This window comes from Gopherus flavomarginatus, chromosome 3 (assembly GCF_025201925.1).
Source record: "Gopherus flavomarginatus isolate rGopFla2 chromosome 3, rGopFla2.mat.asm, whole genome shotgun sequence".
Classification (NCBI taxonomy): domain Eukaryota; kingdom Metazoa; phylum Chordata; order Testudines; family Testudinidae; genus Gopherus; species Gopherus flavomarginatus.
Genome location: NC_066619.1, coordinates 287225038 through 287241913, shown reverse-complemented (window position 1 = coordinate 287241913; position 16876 = coordinate 287225038). Strand labels below are relative to the sequence as shown.

The 16876-nt window shown below is 45.4% G+C and overlaps 1 protein-coding gene across 13 annotated transcripts in view; it reads left to right on the top strand.

Moving 5' to 3' along the window:
• The window catches only part of DCTN1 (dynactin subunit 1), a 134683-nt gene that overhangs the window by 52673 nt on the left and 65134 nt on the right, over positions 1–16876 (top strand). For all 13 annotated transcript variants that reach the window (XM_050944872.1, XM_050944876.1, XM_050944874.1 and 10 more), the window contains 2 exons: positions 5718–5796; positions 10513–10544. In XM_050944872.1, the coding sequence (XP_050800829.1) occupies positions 5718–5796; positions 10513–10544 (111 nt within the window). The remainder of the gene's footprint in view (positions 1–5717; positions 5797–10512; positions 10545–16876) is intronic.

The following is a 16876-nucleotide window of genomic DNA, read 5'->3' as shown; positions in this document are numbered from 1 at the left end:
CATAAAACACAGCAGTAGTCTTTTAACTTGTTTGTGGAGCATTAGCTTCAAAAACAGACTGTTCATAAAAACAAAGTCTCCAAGATCTTAAACACACCAGGCAGTAAGTGTCTTGGAGCTGATAAATCCCTTTAGGAAAAACAAACTCTATGGTAGAGGTGTGGGTGATGTAGCAAACCTGTGAGAAAGTGCTAACCTCTTCCAGAGGCCTGGCCTGCGCCTATAACGTCAGTCAGTTTAGCTCTGTACCTCAGGGTGTGAAATAGTCACACTCTGGAGAGACCTAGTTAAATCCGTCTAAGCTCCAGTGTAGACACCATTCTGCCAGTGGAAGAATCTACCATTGACCCAAGCTACGAGTGGGTTTACTATAGGAGTGGAAGCCCATCACTATAGCAGGTGTCTACACTCCAGCACGGCTACAGCTGTGCCTCTGTGGTGCTTGTAGTGTAGATACACGCAGAGAGAGTGAGCCCGTATCAGGCCTCGGCGCAAGGCTGCTCTGCTGATCCCCAGCACCATGGCAACTGTTATAAAGTCTCTCCTATGGCTTGTGCACTCTAGCCATGCCTTTGCTTGTCCAGAAGGAAGCAGGTATAAAAAACAAACCATGGAGGCTGGAGCAGTGGTGGTTGCCCTGTGATAAAGCAGCATGCTGCAGCTTCCACCTGGATGCCAAGAGTTTGTCCCTCTGCATGAACGAGGTGACCAGGAATTTCTGGGCTCCTTGCTCCATGATTTTTCCAGGGACAGAGGTGAGACTGACCGGTGTGTAATTTCCTGGATTCTCCTTCTTCCCTTTTTTAAAGGTGGGCACTAGATTTTCCTTTTTCCAATTATCTGGGACCTCCCCCGATCGTCACAAGTTTTCAGAGATCATGGCCAATGGCTCTGCAATCACATCAGCCAACTTCCTCTGAACCCTCTGATGCATTAGATCTGGCCCCATGGACTTGTGCATGTCCAGCTTTTCTAAACAGTCCTTAACCTGTTCTTTCACCACGGAGGACTGCTCACTGTGCTGCCCAGTGCAGCAGTTTGGGAGCTGACCTTGTCTGTGCAGACTGAGGCAAAAAAAGCATTGAGTACTTCAGATTTTTCCACATCATCTGTCACTAGGTTGCCTCCCCCATTCAGTATGAGTCTCTCACTTCCCTTGTCCGTCTTCTTGTTGATAACCTACCTGTGGAAACCCTTCTTGTTACCCTTCACATCCCTTACTAGCTGCAACTCTAAGTGTGATTACACTATGATTACCCTTCCTGATTACACCCCTCCATGCTCAAGCAATATTTTTAAACTTCTCCCTAGTTATTTGTCCAAATTTCCGCTTCTTGTAAGCTTCCTTTTTGTGTTTAAGCTCACCAAAGATTTCTTTGTTAAACCAAGCTGGTCAGCTGCCATATTTGCTATCCTTTCTGTACATCAGAATGGTTTGTTCCTGCACCCTCAACAAGGCTTCTTTAAAATACAGCCAGCTCTCCTGGACTCCTTTCCTCCTCATATTAGCCTCCCAGGGGATCCTGCCTGGCAGTTCCCTAGGGAGTCAAAGTCTGCTTTTCTGAAGTCCAGGGTCCGTATTCTGCTGCTCTCCTTTCTTCCTTTTGTCAGGATCCTGAACTCGACCATCTCATGGTCACTGCTGCCCAGGTTGCCACCCACGTCTAATTCCCCTACTAACTCTTCCCTGTTTGTGAGCAGCAAGTCAAGAGGAGCACGGCCTTTAGTTGGTTCCTCCAGTACTTGCAACAGAAAGTTGTCCGCAACAGAAAGTTGTCCCCAACACTGCCCAAAAACTTCCTGGATTGTCTGTTCACTGCTGTATTACTCTCCCAGCAGATGTCACGGTGATGAAGTCCCCATAAGAACCAAGACCTGTGATCTGGAAACTTCTGTTAGGTGTCCAAAGAAAATCTCGTCTGCCTCCTCCTCCTCCTCCTGGTCTGGTGGTCTATAGCAGACGCCCACCACAACATCACCCTTGTTGCTCTCGGCTCTAAACTTAACCCAAAGACTCTCAACAGGCTTTTCTCCGGTTTCATACAGGAGCTCTGAGCAATCATACTGCTCCCTTTCATACAGTGCAACTCCTCCATCTTTTCTGCCCTGCCTGTCCTTCCTGAACAGTTATACCCATCCTTGACAGTGCTCCAGTCATGTGAGCTACCCCCCCAAGTCTCTGTTGTTCCAGTCACATCATAGTTCCTTGACTGTGCCAGGACCAGTTCTTCCTGCTTGTTTCCCAGGCTTCTTGCGTTTGTGTACAGGCACCTAAGATAAGTAGCCGATTGCCCTTCTTTCTCAGTATGAATCAGGCTGCCGCCCGTTACACCCTCTTCCTTGTGTTTCCTCCCGGTATCCCACTTACCTCCGGGCTCAGGTCACCACCCCCTGGCAAACCTAGTTTAAAGCCCTCCTCACTAGGTTAGCCTGCCTGCGAAGAGGTTCTTCCCACTCTATATTAGGTGGATCCCGTCTCTTCCTAGCAGTCCTTCCTTCCAAACAATTCTGCCTGGCGGGCTGAAGAGGAACTGGGAACCTGGAAACAGCAGCTTCCAAACTCCTGGGGTCTTGGGTCCCCATTAGCCCACCAGGCAGGAGGCTAGACGGACAGGGTGCCTGGCAGCGTGCCACATGGGCTGCCGAGGAGCTAGGTGGGTGAGCTGGCAGAAGACTCGGCTGTCTGGATTCTGCTGGAGCTTCGTCAAAATCTTACTGTCTTTGCAACTATCAGAGGGGGAGCCATGTTAGTCTGGATCTGTAAAAGCAGCAAAGAATCCTGCATGCATCCGACGAAGTGGGCATTCACCCACGAAAGCTCATGCTCCAAAACATCTGTTAGTCTATACGGTGCCACAGGATTCTTTGCTGTCTTTGCAACGTTTCTGTTTAGGTGAATCTGTCGTCTCTGGTGCAGAACTGTTCTGTTGGAGGATTTCCAGGCAGCTCTAGTGAGCGGCCGGGCTGGGTTGGAACTGTGTGCCTCCTAGCCAGTACCGAATGGAGGTTAATGGAGGGAATTTGGGTTTGCTGCAGCAGCAGGAGGAGAGGCTGACTTGTGTGTTAGATTTGGCATCCTGGCAAGCTGCCTCAGGAGACTATAGGTACCAGACCCAAACATGGAAGCAATGTAGGGAGAGCCACTGTTATTTCCCTGCTCTTCGTTTCTGAACGTGCCTTTCCCATCCGTTCCCCTGTGCTGCTCACCAAAGCACTGCGCTCAACTGTGTCAACACTGAGAGTTGTTTACACTTATGTGTTTCCTGCGCATGTTTTGGCAGCTTTAAAATACTTGGGATTTCCATTCACTGGGGCAGGGATTTTAAGCATCAAAGTCCTCCTATAACAGGTGGAGACCTTCGAGTTTGTCACCAGTACAGTAGTGCTGATTCCCATGCCATGGAGAGGTCTGATGGCTCTAGGCCAGGGGTAGGCAACCTATGGCACAGGTGCTGAAGGCGGCACGTGAGCTGATTTTCAGTGGCACTCACACTGCCTGGGTCCTGGCCCCCGGTCTGGGGGGCTCTGCATTTTAATTTAATTTTAAATAAAGCTTCTTAAACATTTAAAAAACCTTTATTTAATTTCCTTACAACAATAGTTTAGTTTAGTTATATATTATAGACTTATAGAAAGAGACCTTCTAAAAACATTAAAATGTATTACTGGCATGCGAAACTTTAAATTAGTGTGAATAAGTGAAAACTCAGCACAGCACTTCTGAAAGGTTGCTGGCCCCTGCTCTAGGCAAAGCAATCCTAGCTATGTCTCAGCACCATGTCCTGTACATTACTGTGCTTTTCTAAACTGAAAAATAACAGCCCCCTCTCCTCCCCCATGGCTCTAATTCCTCACTTTCTGCTTCATGTTAATTACAGACAGTCCGTGGATCCCAAAGTGCTTTACAGACCTTGTACTGTTGGGGTCGCTTCACCCATCTCTGGGACGGAAATGCAGCCTCCGTTCTATTCTAGCCACGCTGCAAAGCTGATTTTGTTAGTGATGTGGGAGAAGTGACAATTCTGTATTCAGTTAAAATCGCAGGAGGAATTTAGGACTGCCGAATGTGATTATTGGTGAGGGAACTCAGATCTTTCCATGGCAAGTGCCAGGGGACCTTTAAGTGATCAGTGCCTGTTTGTCTCCTCCTGAAATCAGGGTGGTGATGAAATACAACTGTAGGAAAACAGTCCTAAACACTGATGTCACTGCTGGTCATCCCATTCCAAGTGTATCTAACTCCATCTGTATTAGACAGATGAGTCAGGGGTGCTTAGAATTCTTAGGTTCATGTTTGATGATCTCAGCCCCATTATCAAGACTATAGAATCTCCTCCTAGGACGGATTCCTGTAAGCCGAGTGAAGAGTTCTCCCTTATGCACTGCTGAGATGGCTCAAAAGCCTCCCCTTTACAGAACTCACCTAAAGAGGTCAGCAGCACGTGGCTTTCGTTGGAGAGGTGCCCTGTCAGCGGGATGCCTCCCCTTTTCCACCTTCTTTTAAATGCTGCTTTGAGTATTGTCTCTGCCTTTGATGGTGTTATCATTATTTCTATAGCGTAGAGCAGTGGCTCTCAGCCAGGGGTACGCAGGGGTCTTCTGGGGGGACATCAACTCATCTAGAGATTTGCCTAGATTTACAACATGCTACAAAAAAAGCCCTAGGAAACCCAGTACAAACGCAAATTTCACACAGACACTGACGTGTTTATACTGCTCTGTGTACTATACACTGACATGTAAGAACGTTATTTATATTCCAATTGATTTATAATTATATGGTAAAAATGCTGAAGTCAGCAATTTCTTAGTACTAGTGTGCTGTGACACTTTTTTGTATTTTTATGTCTCACTTTGTAAGCAAGTAGTTTTTAAGTGAGGTGAAACTCGAGATACACAAGACAAATCAGACTCCTGCAAAGGGTACAGTAGTCTGTCTGGAAAGGTGGAGAGCCACTGGTAGAATGTCTCATTAAAATGCCTCTTCCTGCTTGTTTAAGAAGTGTGTATGTGGTGTCCTGGGCACCTTACCTACATAGGAACCACTTACAGACTGGCAGGCTACAGCAGAGTTGCCTGCTTGTTAGCAAACCTCCTCCTGTCTTCCATTATTTGTCAGTCAGGAGCCTGGCCAAAAAAGATTGTTTAAAAAGACCCCCTAGGTCACCCGTGCTTTAGATTTCATAGCATTGCCCGAAACCTAAGACTGTGTCTGCTTTCAGGTGCTGGGATTTCCCTGAGAGCATGGCAGCTTTCACTAGGACCCCTGTGGTGATTGTATTGGAGGTCTGAGACCTCACAGATTGCTACATCGTGGAGAAAAGCGGCTTTTCTTACTGAAGAATGTGGGAGTCTTTACAATTCTGTTCAGATCAGATAAAATATACTTAAGGAGAAACCAGGATTTTTTTTTATCTGTCAGAAATTCAAACTGATCCACAGACCAAAAGTCATCATCTTGGCTTGGACAGAAGTAGATAGCGACCTGTAAACTGCTTAGACTGCCTGGGCAAGTGGGTCCTCAAATCCACAATGGGTTTCAAATCAGTTTTAAATGTAAGTTTTCAGGGAGCTGGGGAGGGAGGAACACCAAGAAATGAGATTAAAAATCAGCACAAAGTGGAGTCTGTTGTATTAAAGCCTCAACTCCAGAATGGGGCTGCTGTGTGTTCATGCCACTCCTCGCTGGTAACATTGAATTGGTTCCATTTATTCAGATCCAGATTTTTGAAGATGGAGCAGATACAACATCTCCAGAAACCCCAGAATCTTCTTCCTCCAAGGTCCCCAAAAGAGGTATGGTCCACTCGTCTGTCTTATGCGTCCTTATCTCCCCTTCATTCCAGCCCAAGAGGGATCCATATGTCAGACATCCAGCATTGTCTAGAATCGGAGCTCTTGGGGAAATCTTCACCCATCCCTTCTACCTTTCCTCCTGCCAGAGGGGAGCCTCTGCTGGGGGATGTGGAGATGCAAGCATAGCACTTCCTGGTGCACTGCTCCTTCAGTTTAGCGTTCCAAGTGCTTCTCAACAAGCACCCAGGGAAAGGCTTTAAAGGCCACCCAGGAGCCCCACTAAGGGCTGGATCCAGAGCCCTCTGAAGTTGATGGGAGGCTGCTGTCAAGTTTGCCATCATGCAGGTAAGGTTAGGATTCAAGTCCAGGGTGGCGAGAACATCACTGGTTTCTTCCTCACATCCTCGAGCATTCAGTGGTATTAAAATCCACACCACCTTGAGCTCAGGTAGAATGTTGGTGGGCAATCAGTAAATGAGGCAGGAAGCATGTCCATACTGCCTGGGGAAAGGCGGTCTAAGTGAAATGGTCCGGAACTAGCCTCCAGTGGTAAGGGGGCTGGGCAGTGGGTGGCAGCTTGTTTTCTTAAATGTTGCTGCCTTTTAATGTCATTAGGCCTCTGTTTGTCCCTGTATGATGAGTCTGTCATCCCATTTCTGTCTCCTTTGGAAATAGTCCCTAACGTTCAGTCTCTTCTCACATGGAAGTCTTTCTAGGCCTCTATTAACCCCCAATGCCCTTCGTTCTCCTCCCCCCTCCCAGCCGCCTATTGAGGAGGTGACTAGAACTGAACATAGTATCCAGGGGAGAGCATCCCCCGAGTTAGCCAGTGGTGGTATAATAGCATCAGTGTTTGCTCACCCTGTTCCTAATGTTTTGTTTGCTGCTTCACACTGAGGAGTGGATCTCGCCGAACTGCTTACAGCGATCTCCAGGTCTCCTTCTTAAGTGCTGGGTTTTCAGTCAAGTGTAGCAGAGTGTCCAGGCAGTTCAGGTAGTATTTTACTATGTGCAGTACCTTGCCCTGAACCTCACCTGCCATTGTGCTGCCCAGCTGTGATCCCTCTGAAGCTCCAAATTTGAGAGAGATTCTGGAGAAGGGCTTGTAGGTTGAGAGTTGGACTTTGCCTGCCTCCTGGTGGAGAGTGAGCTCCAGTTTGCCCTGCTTTCTCCAGCCCTGGTAGCTGGATTCTTGTACCTTGTGGCATCCCAGCGGGTGCTCTGTGAAGAAGTAAGGGGTTGGGGGAGAAGAGCTCATGAAGAGCCAGAGAGACTAGAGTGGTGGATATTGACAGAGGGATCTGGGAAATTGCCTCAGAAAATGAGAGAGCATGAGGACCGAACACACACACTCACACTCTCTCTCTCTCTGCAGATACTAGTTCAGAGAGGGTGAAGTGAATGGTGAGGAGCAGTCACTGGCTGGGTCAGAGGGATAAGACAGGGGTGTTTGAGATGAGTTGCTCAAACCTGTGAGCTGTGGATCTGGCTGGTGGAGGTGATGGTGGGAGACCAAGAAGAATAAGGAAGGGGTCAAAGCACACAGGGTCAGCTGCAGTGCTCTTTGGAGAAGCAAAATGCAGACACATGAAGTGTGGCTCCATGCCAGGGAGTTTCCATAGAAACAGCAGCGTCTGCTGCAGTCTCTGCCTCTGCAGTATATGATGCAGAGATTTCAATTCGCATAAATCTAGCACCTTCTCTGCTAAAAGGAATAAAGGTGTAAGAAGCACAGTGGAGATGGTTGGGGTCTTTGATTTATGAGCTGCTTCTATAGTGTCTATTATCTGGGCAGCTGATGCCTCAATTCACATTATTACACACACGCGAACAGAGTGCTACTCACAATGAATGACATACAAACAGCTATCATGGTGCAATCCACAATATCGGACCCATCAAATATCCAAGACCAAAACAAAGGATGAAATTTACCCAAACAAATCCTCCTCTTGTGCTTGGTGTACACAACTTCTGCACTTAACTCACGGTTGTATGCTAAAATGTACATTTTGATCATGCCTACGCACACCTGTGCACGGGAATCACTTTGCTCACCACTACACTATAGCTGTCTCTGGAGTGAAATGCAGCAGCTGTTCAACAGCGTACATCAAAGATACAAACAGTTCAGGACAGGAGGTGAAGAAAAATCCTGAATCCAAGTGAAAATGCCCTTTATGTAGGATTGAATTTTAGCCCAAACTCCAGCGTTTGCACCTGTTCATTTAAATGCCAGGACACCCTTGATTGTCAGAGTTGGTCAGGAGCTCTATTTGCTGTTTTATAGAGGAAAGCGCAAACAGAGCACCTGGCCAACTACAACCGACACAACCCCTCATGACAATTTATGGGGCTTTAACGTAATCATTCCAGGAAGAATGCCAGCTAGAGAATAGTCAACATATGCTGCAGTCTATTGGATTCTCCTGGGCAGGCTCCCATTCTAGTAGTGAGAAAGCCTGACCCTGATCAGTTGGAGCCCTGACAGGATCACAGTCCCGAAGCGTTAAGCTCTCTCCATGCATTACATTGTAATCTAGATCTTCAAGGTTAAACTCAGGCAACTGCACAGATACAGTTGAGTGTGCAACTTACATGCGTATGCAAATCAAGTATAGAGCAGCCTCTCTTGAGGGATCGACAAGCATTGGTTGCTGAACATAGATGGTCATTTAACAAAGGTGGAGGAGAAACCTACTCGAAATTCGGAGGTACCTTTTAAGTCTTGGTTGATCACAGGATGCCTATGAGCTGCCAATGTGATATGGCCATTGAAAAAGCTAATGTGGTCTTGGGATGCATCAGGCAAGGTATTTCCAGTAGAGATAAGGAGGTGTTAGTACTGTTATACAAGGCACTGGTGAGACCTTATCTGGAATATTGTGTGCAGTTCTGGTCTCCCATGTTTAAGAAGGATGAATTCAAACTGGAACAGGTACTGAGAAGGGCTACTAGGATGATCCGAGGAACGGAAAATCTGCCTTATGAAAGGAGACTCAAAGAGCTTGTTTAGCCTAACCAAAAGAAGGCTGAGGGGAGATGTGATTGCTCTCTATAAATATATCAGAAGGATAAATATCAGGGAGGGAGAGGAATTATTTAAGATCAGTACCAATGTGGACACGAGAACAAATGGATATAAGCTGGACTCTAGGAAGTTTACACTTGAAATTAGATGAAAGTTTCTAACCATCAGAGGAGTGAAGTTCTGGAACAGCCTTCCAAGGGGAGCAGTGGGGGCAAAAGACATATCTGGCTTCAAGACTAAGCTTGATAAGTTTATGACGGGGATGGTATAATGGGATAGCCTAATTTTGGCAATTAATTTGTCTTTGACTACTAGTGGTAAATATGCCCAGTGGCCTATGATGGGATGTTAGATGGGTGGGATCTGAGTTACTACAGAGAATTCTTTCCTGGGTGCTGGCTGGTGAGTCTTGCCCACATGCTCAGGGTTTAACTGATCACCATATTTGGGGTTGGGAAGGAATTTTCCTCCAGGGAAGATTGGCAGAGGCCCTGGAGGTTTTTTGCCTTCCTCTGCAGTATGGGTCACGAGTCACTTGCTGGAGGATTCTCTGCACCTTGAAGTCTTTAAACCATGATTTGAGGACTTCAATAACTCAGACATAGGTTAGGGGTTTGTTACAGGAGTGGGTGGGTGAGATTCTGTGGCCTCCGTTGTGCAGGAGGTCAGAGTAAATGATCATAATGGTCCCTTCTGACCTTAATGTCTATGAGAGGAGCTCAGAAGGCAAGAAGTTGCCTCATACAGCTGGTCTCTTCTATGCACTTAATTTTATTTGCACTCATGTAGCCGGTTAAATGCCTAACTTTCCTTGTGCTCAGTAAGATATCTGACTGGTGCTCATAAGTTAGTCATGTGGAGAATTTCACATGACTAACTATAGAAACATATTTTAGTTTACCAAGTGATGTTACAGGCCTGAGATGCCTTTAGCTGGCCCTATTTTATGGATATATATAAAATCACCTTTGATTACCAGATGGAATCTAATTGGTGGAGACACGGTCACATGTCTCTACTTGCGTGTTCCTGAAAAAGGGGCTTTTTAGGCTTGAGATGATCCAAAGCTCTCTGAAATCTTGCAGTCATCTAACCATAGGCAAGGATAGATGTCATGGGCTTGTTGTTATATTTTGAAATACACCTCTACCCCGATATAACGCTGTCTTTGGGAGCCAAAATATCTAACTGCGTTATAGGTGAAACCTCATTATATAGAACTTGCTTTGATCCGCCAGAGTGTGCAGCCCCCCTCCCCTGGAGCGCTGCTTTACCGCGTTATATCTGAATGTGTGTTGTATCAGGTGGCGTTATATCGGGATAGAGGTGTAGTTGATATTCCTTGAATCATAGAAGATGAGGGTTGGAAGAGATCTCAGGAGGTACCCCCTGCTCAGAGCAGGACCAGAAGAGGCCTTCTAATTCAGCATGCCTGCTCACTTCAATGCACTGTGACCTTCCTTCTCCCCAGACTTTTCATTCCTCCTCCTAGAGACACGTCTAGGGATCCTTCAACTAGAACTAGACCTAGACCTAGACCTTGGGCTCAACTCTCATAGTGACACACAGGATTCCGGAGAGTGAGTGGGGACTCCCCTCTGCCCTGCTGCTCATGTGCCAAGAGCCCCTGTGTGGTACCTGTCACAAACAGCTCATGGTTCTTGGTTTTTCTGTTTTATTTCCAGAATCTTCGGAAGCTGCCAAAGCCAGCAAATTGGTGAGTACTTCAGCGTGAGACCCTGCCGCCTGCTTGGAGAAACTCATTCCTTCACGTCAATGTGTTGGCTTTAATCTGCTGAATTCCCAGCATTAGCTCTTCCTGCCTTTCCAGAGTGTAACCAAACGTCTGTCTCTCAGAACGAGTGCACATGCACACGGCAGGGCCAGGATTTCAACCAGTGAACATTGCAGATTAAAGGGGGCAAAAAAGGAAAGCCCCAAATAAAATGGCTGGTGAGGAAAGTCTAGCTTTTGCGTTATCTGGGTGTTCCACAAGGGATTCGCCTGAGGTCAGTTAGGAGCAAGGCAAATAAAAAATAGCTTTATTCCAAATGACCAGAAACCTTTTCGGTTTGTTACAAACAGCCCTCTCACGGGGGGCTCACACTGGTGGGAGGGAAGTGAACAGTCTGTTGTTTTGGGGTGAGGGGGTCATTCTTCGTTTGATTCAGTATTGCAGAGCCTGCCCTTGAATGCTCTCCAGCAGTAAAATTGCGATTTCCCTCCAAATGACCCTACATTTCAGAGAAGGAAGTAACTCTCTCTCTCTCTCTCTCTCTCTCTTTAACAGCATATTTTAAATTCACCTTTTCTGCTGAAAATCTGTTGGGTTTCCTGGTATGTGCCTAGTTTCCAGTTAAGCTTTATATATACTGCCCTACTTATCTTTGTCCAGGAGTCCTAGTGGCTCGTACAAGGCCTACATGGGTGCCCGTTACTGTGTCTGAGTGTCCAGTCACAGAACTGGAAAGGACCTCGAGAGGTCATCTAGTCCAGTCCCCTGCACTCGTGGCAGGACTAATTATCTAGACCATCCCTGACAGTTGTTTGTCTAACCTGCTGTTAAATATCTCCAGTGATGGAGATTCCACAGAGGCAATTTATTCCAGTGCTTAACCACCCTAACAGTTAAGAAGTTTTTCCTAATGTCCAGCCTAAACCTCCCTTGCTGCAATTTAAGCCCTTTGCTTCTTGTCCTATCCTCAGAGGTTAAGAAAAACAATTTTTCTTCCTCCTCCTTGTAACAACCGTTTACATACTTGAAAACTGTTTTTGTGTCCCTGCTCCGTTTTCTCTTTTCCAGACTAAACAAACCTAATTTTTTCTGTCTTCCCTCAGAGTTCATGTTTTCTAGACCTTTCATCATTTTTTGTTGCTGTTCTCTGGGCTCTGCAATTTGTCCACCTCCTTCCTGAAATGTGGTGCCCAGAACTGGACACACTACTCCAGTTGAGGCCTAATCAGCGCGGAGTAGAGCTGAAGAATTACTTCTTGTGTCTTGCTTATAATACTCCTGCTAATACATCCCAGAATTATGTTTGCTTTTTTAAAAACAGCATTACACTGTTGACTCATATTTAGTTGTGATCCACTATGACCCCTAGATCCCTTTCCTCAGTGCTCCTTCCTAGGCAGTCATTTCCCATTTTGTATGTGTGCAACTGATTGTTCCTGCCTAAGTGGAGCACTTTGCATTTGTCCTTTTATTGAATTTCATCCTATTTACTTCAGACCATTTCTCCAGTTTGTCCAGATCATTTTGAATTTTAATTCTATCCTCCAAAACACTTGCAACCCCTCCTAGCTTAGTATCATCCACAAACTTTGTGTCTACTCTCTATGCCATTATCTAAATCATTGATGAAGATATTGAACAGAACCAGACCCAGAACTAATCCCTGCGGAACCCCACTTATGCCCTTCCAGCATGACCGTGAACCACTGATAACTACTCTCTGGGAACGATTTTCCAACCAGTTTTGCACCCACCTTATAGTAGCTCCATCTAGGTTTCATTTCCCTAGTTTATTTATGGGATGGTCACGCGAGACCATATCAAAAGCTTTACTAAAATCAAGATATACCACGTCTACCACTTCCCCCATATCGACAAGGCTTGTTACCGTGTCAAAGAAAGCTACGAGGTTAGTTTGACACGATTTGTTCTTGACAAATCCATGCTGACTGTTACTTATCACCTTATTATCTTCTACATGTTTGCAAATTGATTGCTTAATTCTTTGCTCCGTTATGTTTCTGAATACAGAAGTTAAGCTAGCTGATCTGTAATTCCCCAGTATCAGAGGGGTAGCCGTGTTAGTCTGGATCTGTAAAAGCAGCAAAGAATCCTGTGGCACCTTATAGACTAACCGATGTTTTGGAGCATGAGCTTTCGTGGGTGAATACCCACTTCTTCATGCATCTGACGAAGTGGGTATTCACCCACGAAAGCTCATGCTCCAAAACATCTGTTAGTGTATAAGGTGCCACAGGATTCTTTGCTGTAATTCCCCAGGTTATCCTTATTTCCCTTTTTATAGATGGGCACTAGATTTGCCCTTTTCCAGTCTTCTGGAATCTCTTCCATCGTCCACAACTTCTCAAAGATAATCGCTAATAGCTCAGATATCTCCTCAGTCGGCTCCTTGAGTATTCTAGGATGCATTTCATCAGGCCCTGGTCACTTGAAGACATCTAACTTGTCCAAGTAACTTATTCTTTCCGTATTTTAGCCTCTTCTGATCCTACCTCATTTTCACTGGCATTCACTGTGTTAGACATCAATCACCACCAACCTTCTTGGTGAAAAACTAAACAAACAAGTCATTAAGCGCTTCTGCCATTTCCACATGTTTTGTAATTATTTTCCCCTCATTAAGTAATGGGCTTACCCTGTCCTTGGTCTTCCTCTTGCATTGAATGTATTTGCAGAATGTTTTCTTGTTACCCTTTGTGTGTCTAGCTAGTTTGATCTCGTTTTGTGCCTTCGTCTTTCTAATTTTGTCCCTACATACTTGTGTTGTTTGTTTATATTCATCCTTCGTAATTTGACCTAGTTTCCACTTTTTGTAGGATTCTATTTTGTTTTTCAGATCATTGAAGATCTCCCGGGTAAGCCAGGGTAGTCTGTAGCTATACTTCCTATTTTCCTACACAGAGGGATAGTTTGCTTTTGTACCCTTTAATAATGTCTCTCTGAAAAATACCCAACTGTCTTCAGTTGTTTTTCCCCTTAGACTTGCTTCCCATGGAATCTTACTTACTAACTCCCTGCGTTTGCTAAAGTAGCCTTCCTGAAATCATAGAATCATAACATCTTAGAATATCAGGGTTGGAAGGGACCTCAGGAGGTATCTAGTCCAACCCCCTGCTCAGAGCAGGACCAACCCCAACTAAATCATCCCAGCCAAGGCTTTGTCAAGCCTGACCGTAAAAACCTCTAAGGAAGGAGTTTCCACCACCTCCCTAGGGAACCCATTCCAGTGCTTCACCACCCTCCTAGTGAAATAGTGTTTCCTAATATACAACCTAGACCTCTCCCACTGCAACTTGAGACCATTGCTCCTTGTTCTGTCATCTGCCACCACTGAGAACAGCCGAGCTTCATCCCCTTTGGAACCCCCTTTCAGGTAGTCGAAAGCAGCTATCAAATCCCCCCTCACTCTTCTCTTCTGCAGACTAAACAATCCCAGTTCCCTCAGCCTCTCCTCATAAATCATGTGCTCCAGCCCCCTAATCATTTTTGTTGCCCTCTGCTGGACTCTCTCCAATTTTTCCACATCCTTCTTATAGTGTGGGGCCCAAAACTGGACACAGTACTCCAGATGAGGCCTCACCAATGTCGAATAGAGGGGAATGATCACGTCCCTCGATCTGCTGGCAATGCCCCTACTTATACAGCCCCAAATGCCGTTAGCCTTCTTGGCAGCAAGGGCACACTGTTAACTCATATCCAGCTTCTTGTCCACTGTAACCTCTAGATTCTTTTCTGCAGAACTGCTTCCTAGCCATTAGGTCCTTAGTCTGTAGCAGTGCATGGGATTCTTCCGTCCTAAGTGCAGGACTCTGCACTTGTTCTTGTTGAACCTCATCAGATTTCTTTTAGCCCAGTCCTCTAATTTGTCTAGGTCCCTCTGTATCTTATCCCTACCCTCCAGCGTATCTACCACTCCTCCTAGTTTTGTGTCCTCTGCAAACTTGCTGAGAGTGCAGTCCATGCCATCCTTCAGATCATTAATGACGATATTGAACAAAACTGGCCCCAGGACTGACCCTTGGGGCACTCCACTTGAAACCAGCTGCCAACTAGACATGGAGCCATTGATCACTACCCGTTGAGCCTGACGATCTAGCCAGCTTTCTATCCACCTTATAGTCCATTCAGCCCGCCCATACTTCTTTAACTTGCCAGCAAGAATACCGTGGAGACCATATCTAAAGCTTTGCTAATGTCAAGGAATAACACATCCACTGCTTTCCCATTGTCTTCATAGTACTGTTCTCCCTTCTACCATCCCTTAGAATAATTAACTCTGCCATTTCATGATCACTTTCACCAAGCTGCCTTTCACTTTCAAATTCTCAACCAGTTCCTCCCTATTTGTCCAAATCAAATCTAGAACAGCCTCTCCCCTGGTAGCTGTCTCCACCTTCTGAAATAAAAAATGTCTCCAATACATTTGAAGAATGTATTGGATAATCTGTGCCCTGCTGTGTTGTTTTCCCAACAGATGTCTGGGTAGTTGAAGTCCCCCATCACCACCAAGTCCTGAGCTTGGGATGATTTTGTTAGTTGTTTTAAAAAAAGCCTCATCCACCTCTTCTTCCCGGTTAGGTGGTCTGTAGGAGACCTTTGCCATTACATCACCCTTGTTTTTTACCCTTTTTATCCTTATCCAGAGACTTTCAACAAGTCTGTCTCTTATTTTCATCTCAACCTCCAGTCCAAGTGTATACATTTTTAATATCTAAGGCAAAATCTCCTCCCTTTTTTCCCTGCTGGTCCTTCCTGAGCAAGCTGTACCCTTCTATACCAATATTCCTGTCATGTGTATTATCCCACCAGGTCTCTGTGATGTCAGTTATAGATTCATAGATTCTAGGACTGGAAGGGACCTCGAGAGGTCATCGAGTCTAGTCCCCTGCCCTCATGGCAGGACCAAATACTGTCTAGACCATCCCGGATAGACATTTATCTAATCTATTCTTAAATATTTCCAGAGCTGGAGATTCCACAACCTCCCTAGGCAATTTATACCAATGTTTAACCACCCTGACAGTTAGGAACTTTTTCCTAATGTCCAACTTAAACCTTCCTTGCTGCAGTTTAAGCCCATTGCTTCTTGTTCTATCCTTAGAGGCTAAGGTGAACAAGTTTTCTCCCTCCTCCTGATGACACCCTTTTAGATACCTGAAAAGTGCTATCATGTCTCCCTCAGTCTTCTCTTTTCCAAACTAAACAAACCCAATTCTTGCAGCCTTCTTTCATAGGTCATGTTCTCAAGACCTTTAATCATTCTTGTTGCTCTTCTCTGGACCTTCTCCAATTTCTCCACATCTTTCTTGAAATGCGGTGCCCAGAACTGGACACAATACTCCAGTTGAGGCCTGACCAGCGCAGAGTAAAGCGGAAGAATGACTTCTCGTGTCTTGCTCACAACACACCTCTTAATGCATCCCAGAATCATGTTTGCTTTTTTTGCAACAGCATCACACTGACTCATATTTAGCTTGTGGTCCACTATAACCCCTAGATCCCTTTCTGCCATACTCCTTTCTAGACAGTCTCTTCCCATTCTGTATGTGTGAAACTGATTGTTCCTTTCTAAGAGAAGCACTTTGCATTTGTCTTTATTGAACTTCATCCTGTTTACCTCAGAGCATTTTTCCAATCCCTTCCAGTTTGGTATATCTGCAAACTTAATAAGCGTCCTTTCTATGCCAATATCTAAGTCGTTGATGACGATATTGAACAGAGCCAGTCCCAAAACAGATCCCTGCGAAACCTCACTTGTTATACTTTTCCAGCAGGATTGGGAACAGTTAATAACTACTCTGAGTACGGTTATCCAGCCAGTTATGCACCCACCTTATAGTAGCCCCATCTAAGTTATATTTGCCTAGTTTATTGATAAGAATATCATGCGAGACAGCATCAAATGGCTTACTAAAGTGTAGGTATACCACATCCACCGCTTCTCCCTTATCCACAAGACTCGTTATCCTATCAAAGAAAGCTATCAGATTGGTTTGACATGATTTGTTCTTTACAAATCTATGCTGGCTATTCCCTATCACTTTTCCACCTTCCAAATGTTTGCAGTTGATTTCCTTAATTACTTGCTCCATTATCTTCCCTGGCACAGAAGTTGAACTAACTGGTCTGTAGTTTACTGGGTTTTTATAGATGGGCACTATATTTGCCCTTTTCCAGCCTTCTGGAATCTCTTCTGTCTCCCATGATTTTCCAAAGATAGTAGCTAGAGGCTCAGATACCTCCTCTATTAGCTCCTTGAGTATTCTAGGATGCATTTCATCAGGCCCTGGTGA